The sequence below is a fragment of the Zosterops lateralis genome (assembly GCF_965231275.1).
Source record: "Zosterops lateralis genome assembly, chromosome: 5".
Taxonomy (NCBI): domain Eukaryota; kingdom Metazoa; phylum Chordata; class Aves; order Passeriformes; family Zosteropidae; genus Zosterops; species Zosterops lateralis.
In genome coordinates, this window is record NC_139766.1 from 45,981,251 (window position 1) to 46,007,505 (window position 26,255).

The 26,255-nt window shown below is 40.7% G+C and overlaps 1 protein-coding gene across 1 annotated transcript in view; it reads right to left on the reverse strand.

Moving 5' to 3' along the window:
• LOC310909206 (transmembrane protease serine 11E-like) overlaps positions 1–24,875 on the reverse strand; it is a gene marked incomplete at both ends in the record, with an annotated part of 40,199 nt that extends 15,324 nt beyond the window's left edge. Inside the window, 4 exons of the mRNA XM_083860800.1 lie at positions 2,935–3,002; positions 15,367–15,485; positions 16,149–16,270; positions 24,712–24,875. Of these exons, the coding sequence (XP_083716926.1) occupies positions 2,935–3,002; positions 15,367–15,485; positions 16,149–16,270; positions 24,712–24,875 (473 nt within the window). The remainder of the gene's footprint in view (positions 1–2,934; positions 3,003–15,366; positions 15,486–16,148; positions 16,271–24,711) is intronic.
• Positions 24,876–26,255: the final 1,380 nt, after the last annotated feature.

The window sequence follows — 26,255 nt, forward strand, 5'->3', positions numbered from 1 at the left end:
TAACAGTCTGAAAAGCAGTTGCTGACTACATGCCTGAGACAGAAGAGAGGAAGGAATGAACTGATTTGATTGTAATGAAAAGCTGGATAAACAACACTTCAGAAACATGAGGTAGATGATTAATGGGATCTACACAGACCTTTCAACAGCCCTGTACATATACAGAATAAAAACTTAAAATCACCATCAAAAAGGTATTTGGATCTTTTTGGGGGATGGGGAGAGACCACACAACCTAATTCTACCACAGCAACCCCTTGGAGAATGTTCCTAATAACCTCATGTTGTGCAACAATAAATGAAACTTGGCAGCATACCCACAGTCTATTTATTAAAGTCAAAGAGATGGATCACAAAAGGGGCCTTTAACACCTCATGGAAAAGTGCAAGCAGCACACACATTGAGACACACAATTCCACCATTTTAATGTAAGATCAAAGGAAAGAAAAAGGAGAACAGGCTGAATTTACCTGGTAGTAGTCTTTCTTTTTCCTTAAAGCATCAGATACTGCAATAGATGGAATGATAGACTACAAACATCAAACTGACTAATCTGGCATAGTAAATCTGTCTCTGTACTTGCAGATGGCTTATCCCCTGCTCATCACAAAGGGAAGGTAAGAGCTTGCACCAGGAACCTTCTCTCTTGTGCATCCTCCCACCTGAACCAAGAAGCAATGAGACAGAAGCCACAGCAGATGAAATCACAGTTACTCCAATAGAGGGGGAGAGCTAAAACCAAGTTGCCCTATCTTTAGATAGGAAAGGAAAAGAGAAGATCTCCTAGTTATATCACTGTCTTGGAAATTTGTAATTACATAAAGAAAAATAGAAGACAGGCAGCTTACACAGAATTCATGCAATCAGGCTTTAGTCTTTGAAAGGATCATGTACCAAATTGAAACAGACATTCCTGATATTGTCAGTGAAGGCAAAGAAAAGGCCATGTGTTTTGAGCACACCAAGGTATGCCAAGTGGTTCGTAGGTGAACAGAAAGACGCACTCCTTGCCTCAAGGATCTCATTCATAATTGAGACTGAGAAGTCATATGTGAACTTTTCTTCAGCATGATTGCCACTTTGTTTATTTTCCAGATATTATCTGATCCAACTGTGGGTGTTGCTCTGCATTTCTGAGGTGTTCCCTCATCTCTCCCCCCACTCCTCTTCCTGTGCTATGCCACACTGGAATTACCATATCAGCTCTTGCAAGCACGCCACACCTCTCGAAACCCTCAGGTAAGCACTGCCCACCTTGATTCACTTATTATATAGCAGAGATGCAGAGCCAAAGACACCTAGTCAAGATAAGTATTGTCTTTCTCAGTGAGCAGTGGGCATTATTATTAATGCATTGCTTATACTGAGCCAAAAGATACGCACAATCCTTTCTAAGTAAATTCACAACCATGATCCTGCTCAAAAAAACTTGCAGTCTGAGCCTTTGAAGAGGCATAAAAAATGCATCTCTGAAAAAACAAACAAGCTTTGCATCCAACACAGCAAACATCACAAGTACCTCAGTCTGTCCTTGGGAACAAGAAGTAGTAAAAAATACCACCTATCCCTACATATTGGCCTCTCAGATCTCTAAATCACCCTGCCTATGCTTGCAACACTCTAGTCAGAACCAAAAATATCCTTAAAGCTACATTCTAATAATGACTTGTGTGTAACTGGGGATTAAGCTAAGGTAGAGGAAGAGGCAGGATGTCACGAACCATGTAAGAACAAGAAAAAACACAATCACAAGGATTAGATCTCTAGATCTTAGTCTTGCGGCTTAAGTCTACGATTGTGAAGACATTCAAGGTATATTTGCAAAGTGATGGGCACTGTCACTCTGGAACAAGATCATACTACTACAATAGACAGTTATATAAAAAGATCATTTTTAACACTTAACAGTGATCAGTGATCAATCATTATGTATTACTGGCAGTTGAACAGAGAGTGAAAGAGGAAAAACAGCTCCACATTGCTCAATGATAATCTCAGCTATGGGTCTGACCCCTTCATCTCAAAAAAGCAGGAACAGCAGACCTGAAAGATGTATGGAACAGGATGATAAGATACAGTTTGAATGCAGAGGATGCTGAGTAGACTGAGATTTCCACTAAAAAAAAAAAAAAAAAAAAAAAAAATAAAAAAAAATTAAAAAGAGTGGATCTTATTTAATACAAGAGAGAAAAGCAATAGGATGGGAGTGTCCAGTATCAGTAATTGCATGGAGAGGAGGGGTACTGATCAACTTTTCATCATCTCTTTCAGCAGAAGAGCTAGGGGTCATTGAATGATCCAAAGAAGGTACTTCTTCACAAGTATCTCCTTCCTAAAGGACTGAGGAGCACCAAAGAGTCCAAGAGACAATAGACAAGTCCTTGGGAAGTAACACCATTGAGGGCTGCTAAAAAAAGCACAGCCACTTCAAGAACTCCCAAGCAGTAAATACCTGGAGGCAGGGAGCATACCAAGAAGCAGTTATCATATGTCTGTTGTGCTGCTACTGTTCCCTGGGCACCTATTTATGGCCATTCGTAGAGCCACAATGATAAGTAGAACTTTCTGAGCCAGCACAGCCTGGTTTTACTTGACAAGCCCAGTGCAATAGCAATGCTAGAAATTACATCTCCATTAGAGTGTAAGAAATAGTTTTGAAAATCCTTTTTGGTTTTAGATAGCTTTAGTTATCTCTGCTTTAATAACTAAAGCTTGCTCAAGATCTGAACACAAACTTGTTGGAATTTGGACTGACTGAAGGGTATCTTCTGCATTAAGATCCAGAGGAGAGCAAGGTTCAGAACCAGATTATGCTCAATTAGAGATTATGCTCTGGTTTTACACACAATACATTTTACTGAATCAGATCTAGCTGGTCTTGCTGTACATTTAATTTTACCTCAGCTGCGTGCATTTATTATAATCTCACATACCTCACTCTGATTAAGCGTGAACGGATGTATTTTTTCCTTAAAATGGAATTGTAAAATGTCTTGTCGATCTGTTGAAAAAAGAAAAATATAAGATAACAACAAAAAAGAATGGAAGTGGACATATTGCTGGAAGGAGCATTCAGAAAATAGCATTCAGTTACAAGCTGATGGCTTAAAGAGCCAAGAAACATAATGCAGATCAGCCTCTACGTAACATTTGTCACAGACCTTTTCTAACCATTTCCCATTTGACCTAAAAGGCATATCATAAAAAAGCAAGATCATTTTTCTAAATGTCCTATGGCTACATCAGTGTGCCACTGCAATGCTGTCTCATCCACTCCAAGGAGTAATGAGAAATACATAAACATCCTTGCAACACAGTGGTGCAGTCTTCCAAAGCACAGCTTCCTGAAGACTGCCCACAGAACAGATACAGCATGCTGTGCTCTGCAGTGCACTCACCCTCTCTTGTAGCGGTCCTTTCTGGCACACCATTTACCCTTACTCTTGTAGAAATCTAGATCAAAACTGCCAATAATTTCAATTTATTATTCAATTATCATGTTCCCCTATCACCCTTGTGATTTTCCACATGTTTGGACAATCGTCAAGCAATCCTCATCGGAAACTGGAAATCTAGGACTCCTGAGGAATCGATCCCCAAATAACATCTTTACTGGTTCCTGCTTAACCACATCCTGTCAAGATGTCATCTCAAGATTGCATGATCAGTCTGAGACAGCTCAGTGTGATATAACATGGCATGAAATTCTGCCAGGAATGGCTCAGGATAACTGAAGGATTGAGAAATAGCAGAGTCACTGATGAGTTATGCAGCAACTCCTCCTACCAATAAGACCTAGTAAATTGAACATATCCTGTAAACATCAAATACATTACAGAAAAAACTGCACAGAAATGCTTTGCAACCTCATGTAAGCTGTCTTTTTTAGTTTTTAGCCCTTAAAGGCAGTCTATTTTAGCCATGTCTCAAGATGTTCTGTTTTCCAAAGGAAAGGAAAAAATGATGGTTCTCAAACTACTAGTATGTTGAAATATGTCAGATACAGAAACAAGCATGTAAGCATGAAATCTGGGGGTGATTCCTCCCAAGGAACACTCCCCCCCACACACCCTTTTCCAGCCTTGGGTGTCACAAGATGAAGCTTCATGGCATTAAACAGGGATATATTGAAGCAGAACAATTTCAAGATTAAAACTGCACAATGATTATTTTAAGGTGATTTTAAGCATGCGTTAGTAAGGAAAAAAAGAAACCTTTTTAATGGTCATGCTGATGTTTTACCTTGCTCTTACTGGCAGTTATCTGCAATTAGTTTGGCATTTGGAACAGACAAAATTCTATAGAAAAAGACATCTCAACTGCAACAAGCTACTGTAGATATGCAGAATGCATTTTATCCTCTCACTTTGCAGATTGCCAGCTGCTATTACTGCATTTTATGATGCATCCAGTTAAAAAGAGTTTTATTTCTTATAACTCTGCATCCTGTTCCACCACAACCTCCCCTGGTTATTGGAAGAAGTTGCCCTTAGACAAAAAGGGGGATTTTTGTTTTGCCTTTTTCTAATGATAACGTTGGCTTATCATTTCTGTTGCAGTGTTAACTGCTTCACCAGTGATTGTGTAAGCAGAAGCATGTGGCTAAGCAGCACTGCCAGCTTTGTGGCATGCAGTGGTATGTGCTATCTTCAGCTGCATTGGCTTTGAGAACTTTTGAGATCTTAGGGACATGGACTTCTTTGCAATCAAAAGACAGCCTTGTGCTGGGCTGAGCTACACCTCAAGCTGCTGCATTGCTAACAAGTACCAGTGAAAGCAGAGTGACTTTCAGCTTGGGAGTGAAAAAGGCAGGAATTTGAAATCCCTTGCTAGAGAGGGTTGTGTCCATTTAACATTCCCAAATCCCTTATCTCTTCCCGGCAGTTGTGTTTTCAAGATACCTTACTGTCTCAGATGTCAAGTGGTTTTGCTACACTTTCCACCTGCATTTCTGCAGCAGTTACAGGGATCCTTACTTCTATCACTCATTCTTTTGTGTATCTTTCTTACAGCCTAAGCAGCTGTGATTGTGGTTTTTGTACTCCCAACATGTTCAGCTTTCTCCTTTTCTCCTCAACCTGGACTACTTGCAAAATGTCCCATACAGTCTGATTAGGAGCACCATGTGCTGCAGCAGAGACAAAGACTTCCAGTGATGTCTCACAAAACACAACTACACACAGTGCTTTTAACAAAAAGAATCTGTGGAATCCAAATGCAACTAAACTATCATTAACATTTAATCCAGAAAGCATGTTAGTTATTTTCATGGGGAGAACAGGAAGCATATGATTTAAAATTATACTAAATTTGTGTTAACTTTCCTTCTCTTTCACACTTTCATATCTAAATGGGAAAGTAGACACTTTTCCCATTACACACTGTCACTAACTTTCCCACCCTTAAGGGTTGCCTTAGCACTACATCACCCACAGACAAAAAAATAACTGAAGGGTGGCTTCGTTTTCAGTGAACCTTGCAGGGCCTTTAACACCTTTAAATATGAGCTAACTTTTTTTACTTTTGCAATCTACTGTGTCTTATCATGAAAGAAAGGCTAGACAAACCTCAGCACTGTGGCCTACCACTCACCTGCTGATGAATTCATTTGGCAAATATGACCCAAATCTCTTCTTGCCTCCAACCACGATTTTGGTAACCTGAACTATTAAGAGTAATCTTTATATTCACACAGAGTTTATATAAGAGGAGAGTATGTAGGACAATGCCTCCAGATAAAAGTTTTCAGAGATTAATGTTCTGCCTTATATTTTTTACAGTTCTTTTTTTGGCTAAGCCTTTCACACACCAAAAAGAAAACATTTCTCTCCAGCCTGCTTATAGCTTCTTGTCCGCTTGAGTTACAACACTGGGAGCAAAAGCAGCTAAGACTTTGTCCAATGACTAGGTGTAACCTAGTCCTGCTTGGGAGAAGCATTTACCCTCATTTAAAATGTTTTGCTTTGATTACAGCCCCTCAAAAGTGACACTGTCATGACCACACTCCTAAAATCGCCACTGTTTAAGTGCATCTCACTGTTTTTCCTGGCCCTTGTCTAGCAACAGCTCAACTGTGATAGCTGTCACTGCAGGCAGGGTCTATGAGCATTCTGAACCAAGTGCTAAGTCCTGCTCCTTTCAAGTGAGAAGTCATTTCCTGACAGCCTTTGTTTTAGCATTCGTCCAAACAAGATTTTCTTTTAGCTGGTGTTTGCTGGCTAGCTTGGCTTAATGACATTTCTAACTTCCTCAGTTTAATTTCACATTCTCTATACTTTTTACTACACTTCTCTCTATGCAGAACAATTTTCTTAGACAAACTGGACTATGTTCCTGAGTGCTGGTCCTTCCAATATAGTAACTAATAGTGGCTAGCACCAAAGATGCAGTAAGAGGGCAAAACATTCCCACCTGTACAAACCCAAAAAAAAAAAAAAAAAGGAAATGCTTCCTTGTTCCTTGTAGTCAGAAGTTGTTTTATACTTTGACGAACAAGATGTCCTACTCTGTCTCAAAAAACTCCAGATCTCATAACCTTTTTCTTGTGTCGCACCATGCTCAACTTTCTAACGCCCTTTCAGTGAGCAACCTACTGAAATCTTTGAGATTCTTTTTGTAAAAATCTTTGTGATTTCAGAGGCACACAATGTCCTTCCTCCCTGGGACCCAAAAAACACCCAAGCTCTGGAAATAGGTCACAACAGGGATCTCATCACTCCGGGGTAGTATGGAACTGACTTTTGCCCAGATGTGTGGCTGTGTCTGGAAGTGACCCAACAATGCTGGCAGTATCAAGTCCTCACCCTCTCCCACCACACACTGCTCTGCCACCACACACTGGGTCACAAGATTTATCAAAAAGTTATCTTAAATCTAATTTGACAGAGCTCTCCTCAGGAATATTTGCTGAAGGCACTGAGTTACTTGCATGGGATGTTCAAAAGTGTTCAGGCTTGCGAGGAGAAAGCCTCTTGCTGCTCAATAGTATTGCTTTTTTGCCTGCTGCCAGTTTAGTCCTTCAACAGCTATCCTCATACTACATTCTTCCTCTTACCTCAGTAGCTACTTGGAATGTAAAGCCTATTATTAGTGATTTTTAAAGCTTTTTGACCATAAATATTAATGGAAACATACCACTTGATTCAGTGACTCTCCCCAATTTACAGCTCAACATGCTGAGACCCCCAGAGCTGACCATAATATAAATCCAGTAGCTGCTCCTTTGAGAACCTGATATTTTTCCTGCCCTGATTTCAGCTAAGGGGTTGAGAGAGAATGCAAAGAGAAAGACTGACAGGGACCAAACCAGGATGTGGACATCACACTCTCCTTGGAAACAGACATTCCAATTACTACCACAGCCCCACAGCTACAGTCCTTGCCTGAGGTGAAGAAAAAGGACCTGGAGGACAGCAAGTGCAATGGTCCCCGTGCCTCCAGAAAACCAGAGGGTCAGCAACCTTCCCATCAGAAACCACACACACAAAGACAGCAGGTCTCACAGCAGGCAAGGGCTGTGTGATCCCAAACACCAGCAAATGACATCACAAACTTCTCACAGAGTTTAACCTAACAGGGCAGCTAAAGCTGAGAGCTGAGTGAGCACTGCCTGAACTGCACTGAAATAAGGAGCTCAGCTGGATGGTTCCCAGAGGCCACATCTGCAAAAGAGGAATAATTGTCCTTGTACAATAGTTCCTAAAAAGATTGTTCTTTCGGATAAAAGAAATTAAGAGGACTAATATATGGGATAACGTCAGGATTTAAAGTACCATGCTTATGCTTGGTGCAACCAATTTCAAAGGCATGTAATGACATGAGTGTTTCATTATAGTAATGTGTATTAGTGACAGCTGGAATTAAGGTCACCTAAGTATTCTCATTCCTACTCCCTGCTTTCAATTATCCATAATTAGCTCCCTAAAACTTTCACACTGCTATTAAAATTTTGTCCACTTAGTGGAGGGATTTTCCAACTTTTGGAGGGAAAATCAGGTTTGGTGAGAAAAGCATCTGTGTCAATATCCAGAGAAGGGCTTTGTGGTTGAGGTTTTTCTTCTCAAAATAACATGCTTTCCCCAGGAAAATTACTATGTGCATTCTGAGGTTTTTTAAACAATACTTAGAGGTAAGGAGCTGAAATATAAGAGCAAATACCTCTTAGGAAAATAACTGTTTTGTGAAATCTCAGGAAGATCTTTGTTTATGTATTCAGCTTACAAGTGCCCAAATACCACCAACCACACAACTTCAGTATTGAATTTGGATTCTCCCCTTGGACAGCACCAGGATCTAAGCAGCCACTCTCTTGACCAGCCAGATTTTGATCACTGGTTTGCATCTTGAATCACTTCATTGACATAATTACTTGCAAACAATGCAGTAATTCTGGATTGTGAGTCTATAATTAAGATTCTACTCTTAATCACACACACTATCGATAGCTGTGCTTTACTTCATTTTGAATTCCTTTTTCTATCTCAGGTTCACATCCATTCTCCTTGTGCACATTTTAGAGCTTTTCATGTTGCACACTGCATCAGCATTAGAGTTACTTGTTTATTGAGGGTGTCTTATGATTTTTCTGGATTTGTACGTGCATATTACAACTGCTTTGATGAACCAAGGAAAAAAAAAGAAAAAGAAAAATCAACTTGCATGCCCATTACTTGAGAAAATTGTACTGCATTAGTAAGTCAAAGAACCAAACAAGTTGAAAGATCACTGACTTTACATGAGAAAAAAATTTAGATATTAGGCACATTTTTGATAACTAGTTATTTCATCCTGAAAATTCATGAAATTTAGGTAGAGCTCACTGAAAGTTTGAGCTCTTAGAGGTGATGAAAAGCACTAAGCCACAGCTTCATGCGCTACACTTCATCAACTCACACCAGCATGTAAAAGTGCTTCATATTTTCTTCAATATTTAGTTTCCTGTGCTAGTTTTTCCTGTGCTAGTTTTTCCTGTTTCCATGTGACCTATTTTCCGTGCTTCCATGTTTTGTAGAAACAAAATTAAAATCAAAAAAGCATGCCATGTTTTAAAATCCATGCAGTATACACCTATGCCAATGGTCTTTTTCTTCTTTTAATTTCAATAGGAACTTCTAAAAACAGCATCACAAGTGAGAAGCAGGTGTTTTCCTGAGTTATTTCCTCTGTCAAGAGTAGAGCGTTTCACCTATCTTGTTAGGGCCACACCTGTATATATACATACTGACAGTCAAGTGCACTGCCAACCTCTAATTCCCGAGCTAAATAAAAATGTTGCCAGGCTGTCATCTTGACCACTGATCCATTGCTGTTTCCCTCTTGGCTGAATTACCATGGAAAATCCTTTCTGCTTTGTTTCTAGTCCCAGCCACCCATAGAGGGCACCCCGATTGTACCTCGCTAGTCCAAAGGCAAAGGTTTCTATTTGTGAGAATCATTCCCTTCAAATTAAGCTTAATCCCATAAATTTATTTTGGTATTTTTCTTCTCAAAGTGTTCATTAAATAACTTTTTTACATGGTTAAATTCCCAATTTTACAATATTGTTTCTTAGAAAAAAGAAAAGGAAACTGTTATTTTAAAAGTTTCTAAAAAACTAAATTTAAAAATCTTAATTATTCTGGCTTTTGTACTACGGATGCATTTGTAAATAAAATTGGCTTTAGTGATGAACACGAAAATCTTTCTATTAAAGTTCTGCTCTTTTCACCTCATATTGGTAGTATATAATTACTTGAGGGAGCACATATAAAGCCTAGGAATGCTGGAGTTTAAATAGAGACTTAGGGTTTAGATTTTGCGATCTTTATCCGTAAACACTTCCAAATCTCTTTTGAAATTTATTACAGCCAGAACGTTCTTACTGAACTTGGTCTGGGTGCTGCAAGACTCTATGAAGTCCTTGGAAAGATCTGGCTGCTGCAGATACCATAATTTCTGATTTGGCTAATTTATATTAATTTTTCTTTAGCTTTAGGGGCTAAGAGGGTAAAATAAGTGAGGTTTTTACTCACACAGCAAATGAAGCTACATGATACTTGTGGACACCTGCACTTTTCCATTTTCTGTAAAAATGAGAGTCATGTTAGACTCTCTTGATCTTCAGCACGCTCCCTTTTGTCAGGGGATGTTTACTTATCATCTCTGAAGTGATCCTCACAGTCTGGTCTCCCAGAACAAATATTCTTCAGGAGTGTTTCAAAAACCTGCTGCCTTGGGGATCTGCTCCTACTGAATTAACCTCCCAACCCAAGGATCATAAGGCACTGATGGAGCAAGCCACAGACTTTTGAGCTTTATCTAAACACCCACATGGAAGGTGTGACAAACACACCTCAAGCACAGTTTCACCTGGCTTTGCAGCTTTGCGCTCTGAAAGGATTTGTATTTCACCACCCTCTCTCTCCCAAATACACACACTTCTGCTCCCCAGGAAGACTTGAGTCACGTGTGACCCTAAAAGGCCAAGCAGCCTCATCTGCTCACTCACTGGTGTCCTTGGTGTTTTCAGATGGGCTTCCTTGGAGTTCAGCTCAGGTGGAAACACTAATCAGAACTTTGACTGGCCCTTTGGCCTTGCAGATGTGACAGTAATCTGTTCACAACTTGTAGGATACAAGATACTTTCTGATATTGGGATGATGCAAGCTTATCCCTGGGTATAAAGCAGAGAGCCTTTCAGTCACAAGCATACTGTTGAAGGCTAACCCTTGCACCAAACAGGGTTATCAGGTGTCAGAGCTGGGGGCAGGGGAAGAGGTGCATGATGCCTGGTTGTTCTTCTGTTTCTTCTCCACCCAATTCATAGTGAGTGATGTGTCTTAATAACCTCTAAAATCATCATCTGCCGAGGGAGAAAACTGCCTCCTTCCTCACCAGTTCCAGTACAGGGACGCAGCAGTGGGCCCTTCAACCTACTGAGAACAGGCACCATTGTCAGAACTGTTATGCAGTGTTTTACTGTGGAATCTCAAGTGTCTCTGCAATACTCAATAGAGAACATTAAATTTAACCCACACTAATTCAGCTCTATCAGACAGGACAAACTTCAAGAGCTTTATTAATTAAAAACTTTACCCCAACACCTGTAATTAAGGATGTAGAAGATTCTCTTGTCAGTTGAAGTAGCTGAAGCAAGATGTCTGTTTCTAAAAAAGATGTCCTGACAAACAGTGCTGAGTTCTGAGGTGAAAATTAGTTGATGAAATTCCATTAAGTCAATAGAAATATTTGGATGGGCAGTAGCTTCCCAGGGGAAGTGTCCAGGTACTGTTTTAATATAATCCCTAACCCCTCTGCCCAGATCCAGCCAGTTAGTTCTGTGCTGCTTTCAGATGGTGGAAGGACAAGGGGATAGCCCAGGTGCCTTCTGGATTATGAGACAAAAGGGGAAACCCAAGTCAGTGCATTCCGTGGCTCAAGGCCCTCCAGGAGGGAAAACAAACACCTCAACTCTCCCCCAGCCACCCAACCAGGCAAGGAGGGAGCCATGCTGTACTCATAGCTGAGAAACATCCATCCACCCAGCTCACAGCCTGCCTTACCAGCACATGGGAGCAGGAGTGAGTAGGGAATGGCAAGACAAAGCCCCAGAAGCTGGGAAGGGTACAGTGACCAGCACAAGATTCCACAGAGACAAATGGACTTGGACAGGGAGAAGCAGCCAACAGCAGGGCTGGGAACAGCTCTGCCCAGAGAGGGAGACAGGGAGATAACAAGGTGCCTGAAAAAGGAGAAGGGTTGCATAAGCTCTCCTCAAAGAGGGCAAAGCCCACCACTTCTAGGAGGAAGTATCAGAAATTTATTGTAGTGATAAAAAAGAGCCAACAGGTAAATTTACAAGCCCCTGGTGGGCAGGGTAATGGCTGATGTCTGTTTTTATTGAATAACCAGCCATGTACTGAAGGGGTCACCTGCTGTGGCTGCTTGATATCCACCTCTCTCTCACAGCTAGAAACTTGCCAGCCTTCAGCTAAGACAACTTCCACTGAGATTGAGATTTTAATTTCAAGCTCCCTGACTGCACTTCCCCTTCCCTTGGGGTCAAAGATGACTTCCTATACAAGACACAACACCCCTCCACCCTTCTTCCTGCACACAGGGCAGTTCCTGCAGCTGCCCAGAGCAGGAAACTGGGATCATACAACTGGGATCATCCCAGTCACCCGGGTCTATCTGATTGTCACAGCTCCCTCTTTGGCATGCCTTCAGAGAGGCTGAAGAAGCAAAGCTTAAAGCAGAGCCTCGGAAATCTCCCCCAGGATACTGTTAATAAGAGGGTAGTTAGCATCTCCAAGGCATTCTTGGGAAATCCAAAAGAAGTAATACATTTTGTGGAAGAAGAAAAAGAAATCCAAGTCTGATGAAGGAGTTGGAGAAAAACAGTGGGTAAAAGTTGTGCAGATGAGCCACACAATAAGTGAACCCACTATAAAATAGAAGCTATAAAATAGAGCCATAAGGCTGTGACTATGTCCTTTTTAGCCAGTAAAAGAGAGGACAGTCTGGCACAGAGCATTTTAACTTGGCAAGGGAAGAGGGACTGGTCCAACTAGAAAAACGAGGAGACTCTGATGAGTTGGAATATCTCTTTCCCTAGTGGCATTCAGTCAAGTCTGATTTTTCAAGAGAGCACAAAGGGAACACTCACAGACACTCACAGGAAGCCAGTCAAGGAGCAAAGACCTTTCATCATCTGTTCCTCAGTCCCCCCAGCTCCACCCCAGAAGACTTTTTCCAGACTTTCCAGTCAGCCCTGAGATGTTGACTGGTGCACCAGCTTCATCAGCTCTCTGGCATGATCTGGCTACATTCCCTCCCACCTTCAATGAGATAAGAGTCAGGAATGTTGTTCACACAATGGGTGTTACTATTCAAATCTGGAAACCAAAGCAAACATCGGACATTTGCTGCAAGTCCCAAGTCAGGATATGACTTCGATATAGAAACAAAAACATTTCTCCTGGTGAAACACCAGCTCTGAAAAGACCTCTTTTCTGGGTCTTTCTGGAGATAAATGAAGGAGGGCTTCATCATGGAGTCAGAGAAGGGAACACTTGGCAGGGAGTTGCACTAACTCAGGCAATTTGAATGCTTCTGATTATCAGAGATGATTCACTTCTGTTCACTTTACACCAGTGTTGGGAAAGACATTGCATTTATCTGCATTGACTCACTGTTTCAACATGAGCTTAAGGTATCCTTACTACTATGACAATGAGAAGGCTTGGACATCCAAACCCTGACACCAGCCAAGGATAGACTTCAAAGGGTTTTGGTAAATCCAGAAAAATTAGAAAATGTTATAAAGAACTCAGTTCCCTCCTTCTCTATCTTAGAGTTGCTGCAAAGATGCTGAGAATAAAACCACAAATTTTCTGAGACAGCTGTCTCTCAAGATGTCAAGAGGATAAATGTGTCTGGAAAGATTTCACTGATTTTTATCACCACAAGATGAGTTATGCTGTTATAAAATCAGACTTACAAGGAACACACTGTTTCATTACTGTATGGAGTTGCTTTCAATAAGGATACGGACAATTCTCAATCTTATACATCCTTGTTAAATGGAACACCTGGAACTAAAACAACAAAAAGTCAAACTTATGATTTGGGAACCATTGATATAAGCAAAGAATTCATAAAATTTGAGAGAGGAACATAGAATTTAATGGCTGAATTAAGAACAGCTCTTAAGAAAAGTTACAGGAATGAAGGAAAGGCAACACAGTGTGTATGTATATGTATACTCTGTGTATGTTTGTTATGATGTTACTTATCAGGTACAATTAACATGCCCTGATAAAATGGTTCTCACTGCTCAACCTGCACTGGTATTTACTGTCACTACTGTCAGAACTGCTCAACACCCAGAGAGGAGATGGGGTTTCTAAACCATTGGCTTCCATTCAAGCATCTAAATTGATGGCCACGTTCAGAGGAAATCTGACTGCATTGGACACTCTTAGCTAAAATAAATATTTCTTTGCCAAAGGAGGCACATGTTAAAAAAAAAAAAAAAAAAAAAAAAAAAAAAAAAAAAAAAGAAGGGATACAACTGTATTCAATGATGTGTTATTCCTCAGACTCCTTCTAAGTCCTTGCCTTCCTTCCTCCTCAGCAATACGCAGTGCCTCCTTGGTGAGGGAGAACATTCCCTCTCCAAGGTCCTATATAACAAGGTGAAAAGCCTGTTATTATTAGGCAATAGTTGTAAAGCGGTGGCACCTAAGCAAACACAGCTTGTTCCATACATACAGATATGCACCAGAAGCGTATCTGGGAAATCTGGAATGGGTCCCAGTAGACAAAGAGGGCAGGAGAACAGACACATACAGAGAAGAGGACAACTTGACTAAGTTTAATGAACCCCTCTTTACTGGAGCTGTGAAGAGATGCTAGCACTGCCAAGTCCCTACACAGCACCCTACTTCTCCAGAGCAATGTCCAGCACAGCTCACATTTTGTTGTGGACAAATGACATTGCCCTAAATTAAATGATAGTGGGGAGCAAAGCATTGTCCTATTAACTGGGTATCTGTGCATGGTTGCCAAACAGGAGGTAAGAGATATGCATCGGATTCTGATGAATGAAACACAAAAAGATACAAGCACAATCATATGTTTATTGTTGTATAGAGATGAACTCTGTAATTAGCAGCTCTGGGGTAGTGTCTCAAAGAGAAAGCAAGAAAGGAAATTGCAATGTGTCTATTTATTTCCATAGCTACTGTATGACTGAGAGCTACTCAGCAACCTCTGCTATTTGTAGGAGGATTTCCCAACAAAACATACCAAAGGCACAGGAAAAGGGTTTGTGTGTTGTTTTCTCAACACACAGTAGCAGCCCAACAGGTAGAGTTCCCACCCTGTAAAGGAGAGGGTGTAAAAGAATGCCTTTCTTGGAGACAATGGGACATAAATCACAAAGCCAGGCTCAGGACATGGAAAGAGAACACACACAAATTATGGGATTAGCTCAGTTGATAAGAGCCTGCTGCTAAAAACACCAAGGTTGTGGGTCCAATCACTGTATGGGCATTTCACTTAAGAGCTGGAGTTGATGGTCCTCATTAGACCCTTTCAGCTGAGAATACTTTGTGATAGTATGATCAGTGATATAGGAGGAAACTGAGATTATTTTAATCCACCACTGCAGAGATAGAGAGAAGTGGCGGGCTAGAAGATGCCAAGTGGCAAGTGCCTGGTCTGGCAGGTATCATGCCTTTCCTGCTGTCCATTTCCAAGGTCTGCCCACGGGGGGACAGAGGGTACACCAGACCCTGTGGTCTCCAGGTGTGCTGTTCACATTTTTGACTCCTGTATTATCACACAGTCCTTAATGGAAAGGCACAATGATCCAAACTTACCAGTCTCTCAACCCTCTCGCTCAGGTCTCTAAACCTTCCTGAGGACTGTCTGGAAAATTCATTATTGTACCGGATGTTGGTGATTTTTACGTTGGCACTGTAATAGAACAGCTTCTGATCTGTAAGGGAAAGAAGAGGAACAGGCAATACTCAAAGTACTCAGAGAAACACTTGGTGCTGACTGATATCCTGACATCTAGGGAGTGGATGATCCTTCACCTGTATCCAACCCTTCAAATACAACTCGATTCAGTTAGGTGATCTAATCCAAGTTTTCCCAGCAGTTACATTTCTGGCCAACCAACAGCACCTGGGGCTCACACAGAAACACAAGCTGCACCTTGCTGCTGAGTTACCCTCCTTCCTGGCCTGTCCACACAACACCAACCCCTAGCAGGAAGCTGCTAATGATCAGGGAAAGGGATCAGAGAAACACCCCAGAGAGACATGCAGGAGGCTCTGTTTGCCAGTCATGTAAGGGAGACCAGACACTTGCATGTTGACTTCATCCCAAAAGTAGATCATGAGAAAAACGTGAAACGAGTGAAAGTAAATAAAAAGCAACAGAAACCACAGCCCTAAATCACCCTGCACAGCAGGAAATTTTACTAGATCTGCAAAGATGCTGAGTGAGGAAGGAAAGAGAGCTCTAGAGAAGCCAGTGTTTTTTTCCCCAAATAAGCTGTAGACAGACAGGTAAAAACTCCCAGCATCATCTGGCACAACAGAAACAGAGGAAATTCACTAAGCATAGGAATAGTGTTACATTATGCAAAACTTACCATATGCCAGAAAATAAACTAGGAGACCAATGGTGATTGCTGCTGCCACTGCTGTTCCAATAACAATTACAGCAATTTTCCAGGGCTCAAGATGTCTTATTTTGATAGGTGACTGAATAATTCTGGGGAAAAATAAGAACAAAGAGAGATTATTAAGAGATCCTTTTCTATTTAAGGCCCCCATCTCCACCCCCCAAAAAAAATTAGGCTAAAGTTTTCTCCCTCAACATCAGTTCATTCTTCCCAGCAATATCAATTGACTTCTCACCCAACAGCCTTAAAAATGAAACCATAACACAAGACAATTTTGAAATAGGTGTTGGGATGTGCTAGAAGTCAAAGAAGTCAAAGAACACAGACAGGTTTGAGGGTTTTAAGTATTATTAGGGCCAAATCAAATAGGAGTCCCACTAAGATTCTTATGTGACTCCTGACCAGAAATTTGCAACAATAAAACTTATTTTTCAGCTAGGTGAACTTTCACACAGCAATGTATACAGCTTTCAATTGGTTAAGCAAATCAGTTATCAAACACACTGGCACCTTTGCTCCTAAAACTGCTTTGTGAAGGAAAATTGGTTAAAAGCACCCCATAGTTTGTATAGTACATATCTGTACATTATTCCAGCTGCTCAGTCCATTTCAGCCTTCAAAACAGAGCTGAACTAAAAAGAGAAAGAGATTTCAGAGGGCCAGCCTGTGCTTCCTGTCTTATTCAGACTGAATCTAAACACAAAGGCAAGTACTGCTTTAAGCAGTAATTGCTGAAGTGATAGAATGACAGGGAAGGACAAGGACATGTGAGTAAGAACATCACCAGATGCTTCTCTCTGTTGTGCTCTTAATAACATGGGTACTAATCCAAATTGACTCATGAAAAGCCAATGGACAGTCAGTATTATTTTAAAAAACTCCCTGATAAAAAGGTTGGTTACAGCAAATTCTGTTTTTGTCTATAAACTCAAAGACTCCTTCAGAACCTTAAAGCCGTTTTGCTATTATATTATCAGCCATTACAAAACACAGAACAAGAAGGCACTATTTTTGGTAAAGAGTCCTTCATTCTGTTTCAGATACCTCACTCATGCAGACATGCACACCTGCAGGTTAAGTACAGTCTGCCTCAGAAAAGCAGGCTGCAGGGATCCTCTCCTAAGGATCTGGGGCACCTCAGTGAGTTCTAATATACGAAGTACACACAGCTCACTCCCAGAACACACACCTCATGAGCCAGAAGTTTAAATACATTCAAATAAGCTGAAATAATTGCAAGCGACCCCTGCAGTTGTGTGCAGGAAAGGGACAGCAAGCAACTGTGCATGGCTCATAAATACCGAAGCAGATCCTGATATTTCATTCTAATTCAATCGTGTTGCCTTACAATTACAATCTTATTACTTTGGCTTGGAAAACAACTGACTCAGGCCAAATATCATGATATGTGATTGAATGAAAATGGGAATAATAATTTGTCACTTGTATCTGTTCTGACTTGTTCTGCATGTCCTATTTAGTGTTTCCTTCCCTTCTGCTATCTTGTACAACCGCCATTTACCTTTCATCAAGTTTGTATCAAAACTCATTTGTGACTCCATAGCAAAAAAAGAAAAAACCACCCCCCAAATGCCAAGCAAACAAAAAACAACAACCAACCAACCAGCCAACCAGACCCCCCCCAAAAAAAGATTGAAATTAAATAGTCCTGTTAACAGTTCAGAAATGAGCACCTCCAAAATTGTTTCTGAGACTATTGTATGAAAATTGCCTTAAAACTTCAACTGGAGAAATGAAAAATATGGAAGTATAAATAGTCAGGACTCTACCTCACAAACAAGAATATTTCAAAGTTGTAGCTTTTAGGTGAAATCATAAAGTTATTCAATGTGCATTTGTTGTTTTATGGTTCGTTGGGGCTCTTCTCCCTAGTGCTTGGCAATTGTGTCTACTATGATTGAAATGAGACTGAGTTACAAGAAAAGCCAACAAAACAGACACAAAAATGCATCTAACTTAAGATAACCTACTCTTGTATTCTTGTAGATACTCTCATTTAAAAAGCAGTTATCTTGATTAGGCTGTACAGAAGGAAAACACTGGGAAGGTCTTTCAGCTATAATGATTCTGGCATCACCTCAAACCAAAATGCTGGGTTGGAGAAGCCCATTTGAAAGGCTGAATGCCACCTCTGCACCGCAGTAGGTGAGCCTGAAGAAATTACTGCCTATCCTATCAGTGAAACAACAGTTTCAGACCAGAAGGCTGGGACACAGTTAAACAGAGTATTATAAATTTGAAACCTTTTCAGCATTCTCTTGTATATAGTGTAATTTCTTTTGTAACTCTTACTGTTTATTTCTTCTATTTCAAGTTCCATGTCATCATTAACAAAGAGAAGCCCCAGTCCACAGCAGCTGGGGCTCACACATGTAATTCTACTCACACACAACTTTCTCCTAATTCACAAAACCTATTTGAGAATATAATTTCAAGAGGTGCAGAGGGGTCTCAGCACCAGTTTCTAAACTGAATTTCCTCAAACAATAAGCTGTTTGACAAATTCATCTTAGAAAGTCACTTAACAGGGGGAGGAGGTGCTGTTTGGGACTTGGATGTCTTTTTTCTTGATTTATCTTAATCTTTCCCCCTTCCTTTTATACATAAACGAGAAACAGCTGTTAAATTTTATCCTCCACTCCTAATTTCTTTTAAAAATGAAAATTGGTTTTAAAAACAAAGGGTATTTTTGAGCAAAATATCCTTGGTTAGGCTGTACCATCTGGCTAAACATCTTGAATAGATATGCTGCAAACTAAGAGAATTTCTAATCCAGGTTCTCAAAGATATCTGTGAGACAAACCCACAAAGATTACTGAACTGATACTTTTTAAACCCCACTAACTTTGAACTTTATTACTGCTTTGCTGTACCTTCTAAGGTTCATTCCTCAAAAATTAATTATTTTATCTAACATGTCCCACTGTGTAAACTTGACCAATACTTACAAGAATTCAGTACACACAAGAAAAATAACTATGCCAGAACTGAAACAACTGAGATCCATGTGATGATGTGTCAGGGCTTGAACACTCTGGAGAGACCTGATAAAAGTTGAACTCTGTGAATTTATTTTTCTCAGACCAAGAGTCAAGCAGCCTTTGCTTACTCTGTGACAGCTATGTGCTCAAAGCAAGGGAACGGGGACTGAAGCCTAGAAATGGATGCTGAGATTAAAAACACTCCAGCTGGAAAAGTCACTGAAGTCCTCCAGAGCAGAAGTGAAAATTTTATGCCTGAACCAAATACCTGAAGATGAAAACTCCCCACCTACCTCAGAAGGCTTTCTGACAATCTCCCTTCTACTTGCAGCTTAAGTGGCCCTTCCCTCCTTCCCTGGAAAGAAACTGCAGCTCTTTCCCAGGAAACCATGCCTATGCAGCAATCTTAAATGCACTGCAAACAAGGACTGGATTTCATGTCTTGACACAAGACTGCCAAGTCTCAGATTAAGATTTTTCCAATGAGGAAGAGGAGTGAAATACTTGCTGGCAGAGAGAAACAATAAAAACTGACATAGAATTGTTTGCACTGACATAATGATTTTACTTCTTTGTCCTCTCTTGGTTTCCTAGTACTTCCCAACATTGTCTCAGCTTTTTCAACTGACATTCAGCTGATATTTTCCAAGAAATACCCACTGAAACCTTTGCTGAACAGTGGTATGTGATTTGGAGCCCTGCATTCCATACTTGGATTCCTTCACATCATGCACAAAGAAGCCTTTCAGGAATCTTTTCCTCAACAAGGAGCTCACACCAATGAATACAGAGCCAGAGAGATCCCTCCCATTATGCATTTTAGAAGGCGTAAGAAGGACACAGTTAATTATGTCTGACTTTAGTAAGAGAAGAATATCAAAATAAAAATGTTAGTCTCAAAGGAAAACTAAAAATATTGCCTAATATCCTTTCTTGGGTTTTTCAGGTTGTTTAATAAACAAATAATAAACATTGAAATAAATAAATCATAAATGCACTTGCCTCACTGCAGCCTGGAACTCTTAGTTTATAGAAGAAATTAGTGTCTTTTACCCACTGAAATTTAGATTCACTTCTCACAAAGAAGCAGAATTAAAACTGCCATCTATGAGCCAAACTGTCTGCTTCAGAGGAAAAGCCTCAAAGGTTTTCCTCACCATGGACCTCCATTACCTGCAGTGAGCTTTCTATCAGAGGCAGTGTCCAGCTAAGTCAGCATGCACCAGGAAAGAGAGCTCTGCTTTGGCACGCACCCTCTGGCAGTGGCTGCTCAAGAAAGGTGCTGACAGGACAGACTGCTGAAAAGCCAAACCCAAAACAGTCACCTGGAGATGATCTCTTGTGAGCTATTACACATCCTTTGCTTTTAGTCCTTCCTATAAGAGAGGCATGCTTAGATTGACAAAATTTCTCCACTGTTTTAGGATACATATAGTACCTATCTCTTAAGGTGCTTTGAGCAAAACTAAATTACAAAAATCACTATAGCAATGGTTCTAATATTACATTACAATATAATGTAATATTAAAAATACACAAATAGTAGGACAGTGATGTGCTTCAGTTTGTTTGATGAAATAAGTCTCTTCACTGGTACATGAAACTATACTTACCATCACTCCAAAGGAGTTCTGCAAGTCTGATATAGCTCTTCTGCTGATGTACATCTGTGACAGCTTATGTCAACTCAGAATCTGACCCAAATTTCTGTGCTTTATACTTTATGTCCTGGTTTTCACCGGGATACAGCTAATTTTCTATTTAGTAGATGGTGCAGAGCTGTGTTTTAGGCTTAGTGTGAGAACAATGTGGGTAACACAGTGATGATTTAGTTGTTGCTCAGTAGTGCTCACTTGTCAGTTGAGAACTTTTCAGTTTCCCACACTCTGGCAGTGAGTAGATGCAAAAGGAGCTGGGATGGAACATGGCCAGGACAGGTGACCTGAACTGGCCACAGGGATATTCCCTACTACAAGGGCCTCATGCTCAGTATGTAAATGGGGGAGAGAGTTGGCTGGAAGGGGCCATTCCCTGCTCTACCATGGACTGGGCATTGGTCAGTGGGTGAGCAATTGTATTGTACATCAGTTGTCCTTCTTGGGATTTTTTTTTTTTTTCTATTACTATTATTATCATTATTATTATCATCAATAATAATAATAATAATTTCAATTGTTAGACTGCTCTTATCTCAATCTATTGTTTTTTACCTTTTTTTCCTCTAAATATCTTCCCCATCCCACTGGGATGAGGGGTGGTGTGTGGGGGGTGTGAGTGGCTGCATGACACTTAGCTGCTGTTTGAGGTTAAACCACAATATATAATAAACAGTTGCTAGGCTGGGTAGATAAACAATGAAATGCTGTAATCTAGCAATGTATTTTCACTGAATAGAGATGGACACACTTCTTCATGGGAAAAATGCTGCTGAATTTAGAGAAAGCTCCCTAGACAAGTGGTTCAGCTGATACTGAAACCCCAGGCAACTCTCCAGTGGAAGAGAAATTGGATAATTCCCATGTTCGATTCTGTATAAAATCTGTCCCCCTGTTATCACTAAATCTGTCCCCCTGTTATCACTAAATCTGTCCACAGACTACATGAAGCATTCAGATTGTCTCATACCAGAAGCATGTCAAATTAAGCCATCCCAAGCTTGGCTTTGTTCAAAAGGAGGATCTGTATGTAATAAAAAACACAAACATGGAAGGAGTATGTGGTGGAAGCAGAATGCCTTGATTTACAAAGCTTATGCTGACCCAAAATGCCCAATTGTAAAACTGCGTGGGGAAAAAAAACAGTAGAGGGAAACACTTCTGAAACACCTTCTAAAAGGAACAGCAGAGGCCAGAAAAGCTGTTGGAATTACACTGGGGCTTGCTCAGGGAATGAAGAATATAAGATTTTAGGCTCAGGAGGACGTCTTGTCTTGTCTCATTTTAGATTCCTAGATGGCCAGAAACTGAGAGAAATCAGCAAGGAAACATCAATTGTTCCAATTGCATATGAGTTGAATCAGGTGTGGTGTGTACCAGAAGCAAAAGTATTTCACTAGGGCTTCGTAAATTCAGGATCTGCTCTGGGAGAAACTGAGCAGGATAGGTTTCTCTTTGGCACCATGCAGCAACCACATTTGCCTGCTGCAATAATCAAGGTAAGCTCCCGCTAATGCCAGTGGCACATGAGTGTCCTTGCACCAGGGCTGGTATCTATTTCCTGCTACACCTCAGCAGTCTATAATTTGCATTCATTTTGCCCACCTACTGCATGACAAATTGGTGCAAGTGGCACCGCATTTCCACCTGCATATTCACTTTTAGACTTCCATATACAACATCAGCTACTCTATACCTCACCCTGCCAGGGCACGAGACCTGCACAAGGAAGCTGCAGATAGGACACTGCACCTGCTTCCCAGAGTGCAGGACACAGCACAACAGTGGGACAAGACCAACAAGGCTGTCTACTCCACCCAGTTTTCCTCATCAGGTTTGCTTCCTGAAGGGTTTACAGAGCACACATTCCAACTTAGCTTGAAAAGCTTTGAAAAGAGGCATCTTGGAACTGGTTAAAGCTAACAGTGAAACTCCATGAGGGGCTAAGGCAGAGGAGGATGAGCTCAAACAGCAAAGCTTAAAGCTCCACACTCAGATCTACATCCCTGCCCAGCAAAGAGCTCTGGACATCTAACAGGCTGCGCCAGGGCTTTGATTAAGACTAGGCAGTTTCCACCCCTTCCCAAACATGTAAATATTTAACCATCCATCACAGATTTCCTCTACTGTACTTTAGATTTTATAATAATTTAAATAACCATTTAAACAATTAAATCCTTTCTTAAGTAGGAAGCAAACAAACTGTACTCAGAGGTTATTTAACTACCCTCTAGCACACTGTCATTAAAATTATTTACACCACTGTTGATATCACAAGGACATAGCAAGTAGATTTACATCTAACTAGAAAAGAAGGGTTTTTCCATTCTGTTAGGTAGAGAACTCTCTTTTAGTTTTTCCTGTTTATGTAACAAACACAGACTGGCAATCACAACTGATGGGGATTTCTTCTTTACCTGACAGTTAGAGTATCATATCTTTTAAGTTATGGATATTAAATGGGGCAGAAAATCTTTGGGTATTGAGCAGGGTACTACTAAGCAGCAGAGAACACAAAGAAGAACTTCATCCTCTCCTGACAAAGTCAGGACTATTGACTAAAATTAGATTTTTTGCACAAAATGAGAACGCTTCAGTGGACATGAATAAGAAGTTTTGTCCATCCAAAAGCAGTGTTTCTATTTCAGCTTGCCCTGAAAAACCCAATTTTTAAAAATACTGAGGATGGAAAAAGTAAGTAGTATCTTGCAATCATCCACAGCCATTTGCCCAAACCAACACAGAGAGAAGGTCTTTAATAATAACATACAAAAATTCAACCATCCAGCCAAATCATTAGGATGTTAAAAAATAATTCAATTTCTTCAGAATTTTGTTCCTGAGGTCATACTTTGAAGCTTCATCAACCACTGAGACAACAACCAAAACCAAACTCATGGGAGACTGAGCATCCCCCTCTTGCCACATTAATCTAGAATCCAGTGAGTTAAACAGAAATTACTAATTCCAAGAGGTATTAGTACATCTCAAACCCAATCTCTGTTCTGACCCAAGAGACAATAGTTGAGTGTTGCACCTGGAAGACTTACTTTTGTAAAAATACTCTGAACTTTCCAGTGCTGTCTGAAATATTGTTATAGAAAAATAAAACTAAGGATATCCATCATCTCTGAATGCATGAAATACTTTCTGATGCAAAGCACCTACTCATTACACCCTAAAAATCATGGCCTCTTCGTTAAAATACTAGGCTTAAAACCAGAATGATGAAAACCTATAGTGTTTCCTTTATGTAGTGATGCTGAGTCATCACTTATTTAACCAGGATGTTTTGCAGGATTTGGGGGAAATAACATTACAACTGCACCTGACCAAACCACGTTTTTGAAAAATCATGCCACTAGCACTTGATTGTGACACAAAAGAGCTTCTTGGTTTCTGCACTGCTGCAATAAAAGCCTGCTGCAGGCAGAATAAGATGATCAGAAGGAAGAAAACATAAGTGTCAATCTGACATAATTTTTCTAAACAGACAGCAAGTCATTGTGCTCCTGGCCATGCTAGAGAAGGATTTCCTTCTACATTTCTCACTCCAGTCACATTACTCTTTTCATCCAGACCACAACCACCAAAACCACCCTTTCATCCTGCAATTTCCTGTTCAGCTTTCTCTCTGTTTATCATCCCTTTTCAGGCTGCACATTTCAAACAGATCCACGATGTATCGCAGGTCTAAAAGGATGAGAGAGGCATAGGTAGAGCATTGAGCACCAAAGGTAGGAGAGAGAAAAAACAGATTTCTCCTCTGGATCTATGGCCTTGAAGCCCTAAGTCTTTCCCATAGACAGTACCCTTTACCACCATTACACCTCCAAATTAATCTTGCCAGGTTAATTAAAACATGCCACCTACTTTTGAAGATCCCATGGTAGGTCCCGGTAGGCCTGGTAGCCTTTCTGCCCACCAACAAAGGCTTGACTAAAGTCTGGACTGCGCAGAGAATGGTGCTGGAAAACGCAGGAGTCACATTGACTGGTGTGACGGGAAGGGAAAGGTGTTGAATGAAGATCCTTCATTGAGGCACAGCTGGCGCAACACCCAGCACCCTGTGGGTTATTGCAAAATGAGGGAACGAACTTCAGAATAAAAACAAACAGAGGTAAGCATGGAGTTGATAAGGAGACTGTAACCTTCCGATCAGCTCCGCATCAAAGAGCTCCCCAGGCAGAGATGGAGTGAGCAGATAAACCGGCCCAAGCAAGAAGACTTGTTCTTCACTACAGCGAAACAGGAAGTGGGTGAGATTTCCCTTTTCCAGCACTCTCTTTCTGTCCAGCTTTTATCCCTACAGCAGGCCTTGTCCTGAGTGGCTGCACTTTCTACCACATGCTCGCTGTAAAACCCACAGTGGAGAGGCACCACACTGTCCACAACGCTAAGTCACTTGTCTTCTGAGAGAGCCAACACAAAAACAAATATGGACATAAATGGCTTGGTCAGCCAAGCCTGATCTACCTCAGTGCTCACTCATCCACAGCTGTGCTGGACTCCCTTGGCATCAGGGACAAGACAACTATAAGTATCCAGCCTCCTAATTACATGTTAGTCATTTAATAGTTGGCATAACCCCGCCTGTGGAAAATGCTTACTCTGTGAAAAGGGCCACCAATCCCCTTGGAATTCCCTTCTCCCAGCACAAACGTGATTCTTCAGAGCCAGCTGGAAAGGGGAAAAAATGGAGATTCACCAGTGACAAATGTGCATTTACATCGAAAATCAAAAATCACAAACCTAAAAGTAAAATTACAAGAAAGCAAATCTGTTTTCTGCTGTTTGATACTCTTGCATTTGTGCCAAAAAGCTTGAAACATTTGGTTTCCCATGAAGTTTCAATATTTCAGTCATTTTTGTTGGAACATTCATTATCTTCCAGAAACAGCCTCACCATAAAGGGAGGGGAGGAAAAAAAAGGCAAGAGGAAAATTTACCTAAATATATCAAGTCATTTTCCATCTTTCCTCAAAGTTATCCATTCACAGGCATTTCAATGCAATTGTAGGAGTGTCTGCGCAGACCATTTTGAGGGCAGTGGGAAAAGCTGATCACTGCTGAACTGCATCTGCTGTTTCTGTAACATTGATTTCTTCATTTGCTTTGATCAAATCAATTGGGGTTTTTTTGGCTTCTCTGAGGTCCCTGGGGAAAGGGCATTGTCACAGTTGCCTGCCTTACCTGAGGCTTTACTTGACTAAGTACACAGGTACTTGTCAAGTACTGTCAAGTACTAATATCCTCCCTGGGCTGTACCTTCCATTCCCCACCACCCACCATGTTATTTTTCTTTTTCAAAATTAGTTAAACTCAAAAAAGATTCCCTGCTCCACCCAGAAATACACACATCCCACAGGAACTCAAGCACTTGATGCAGTGATGGAGATTGATTTCAAATCAATTCA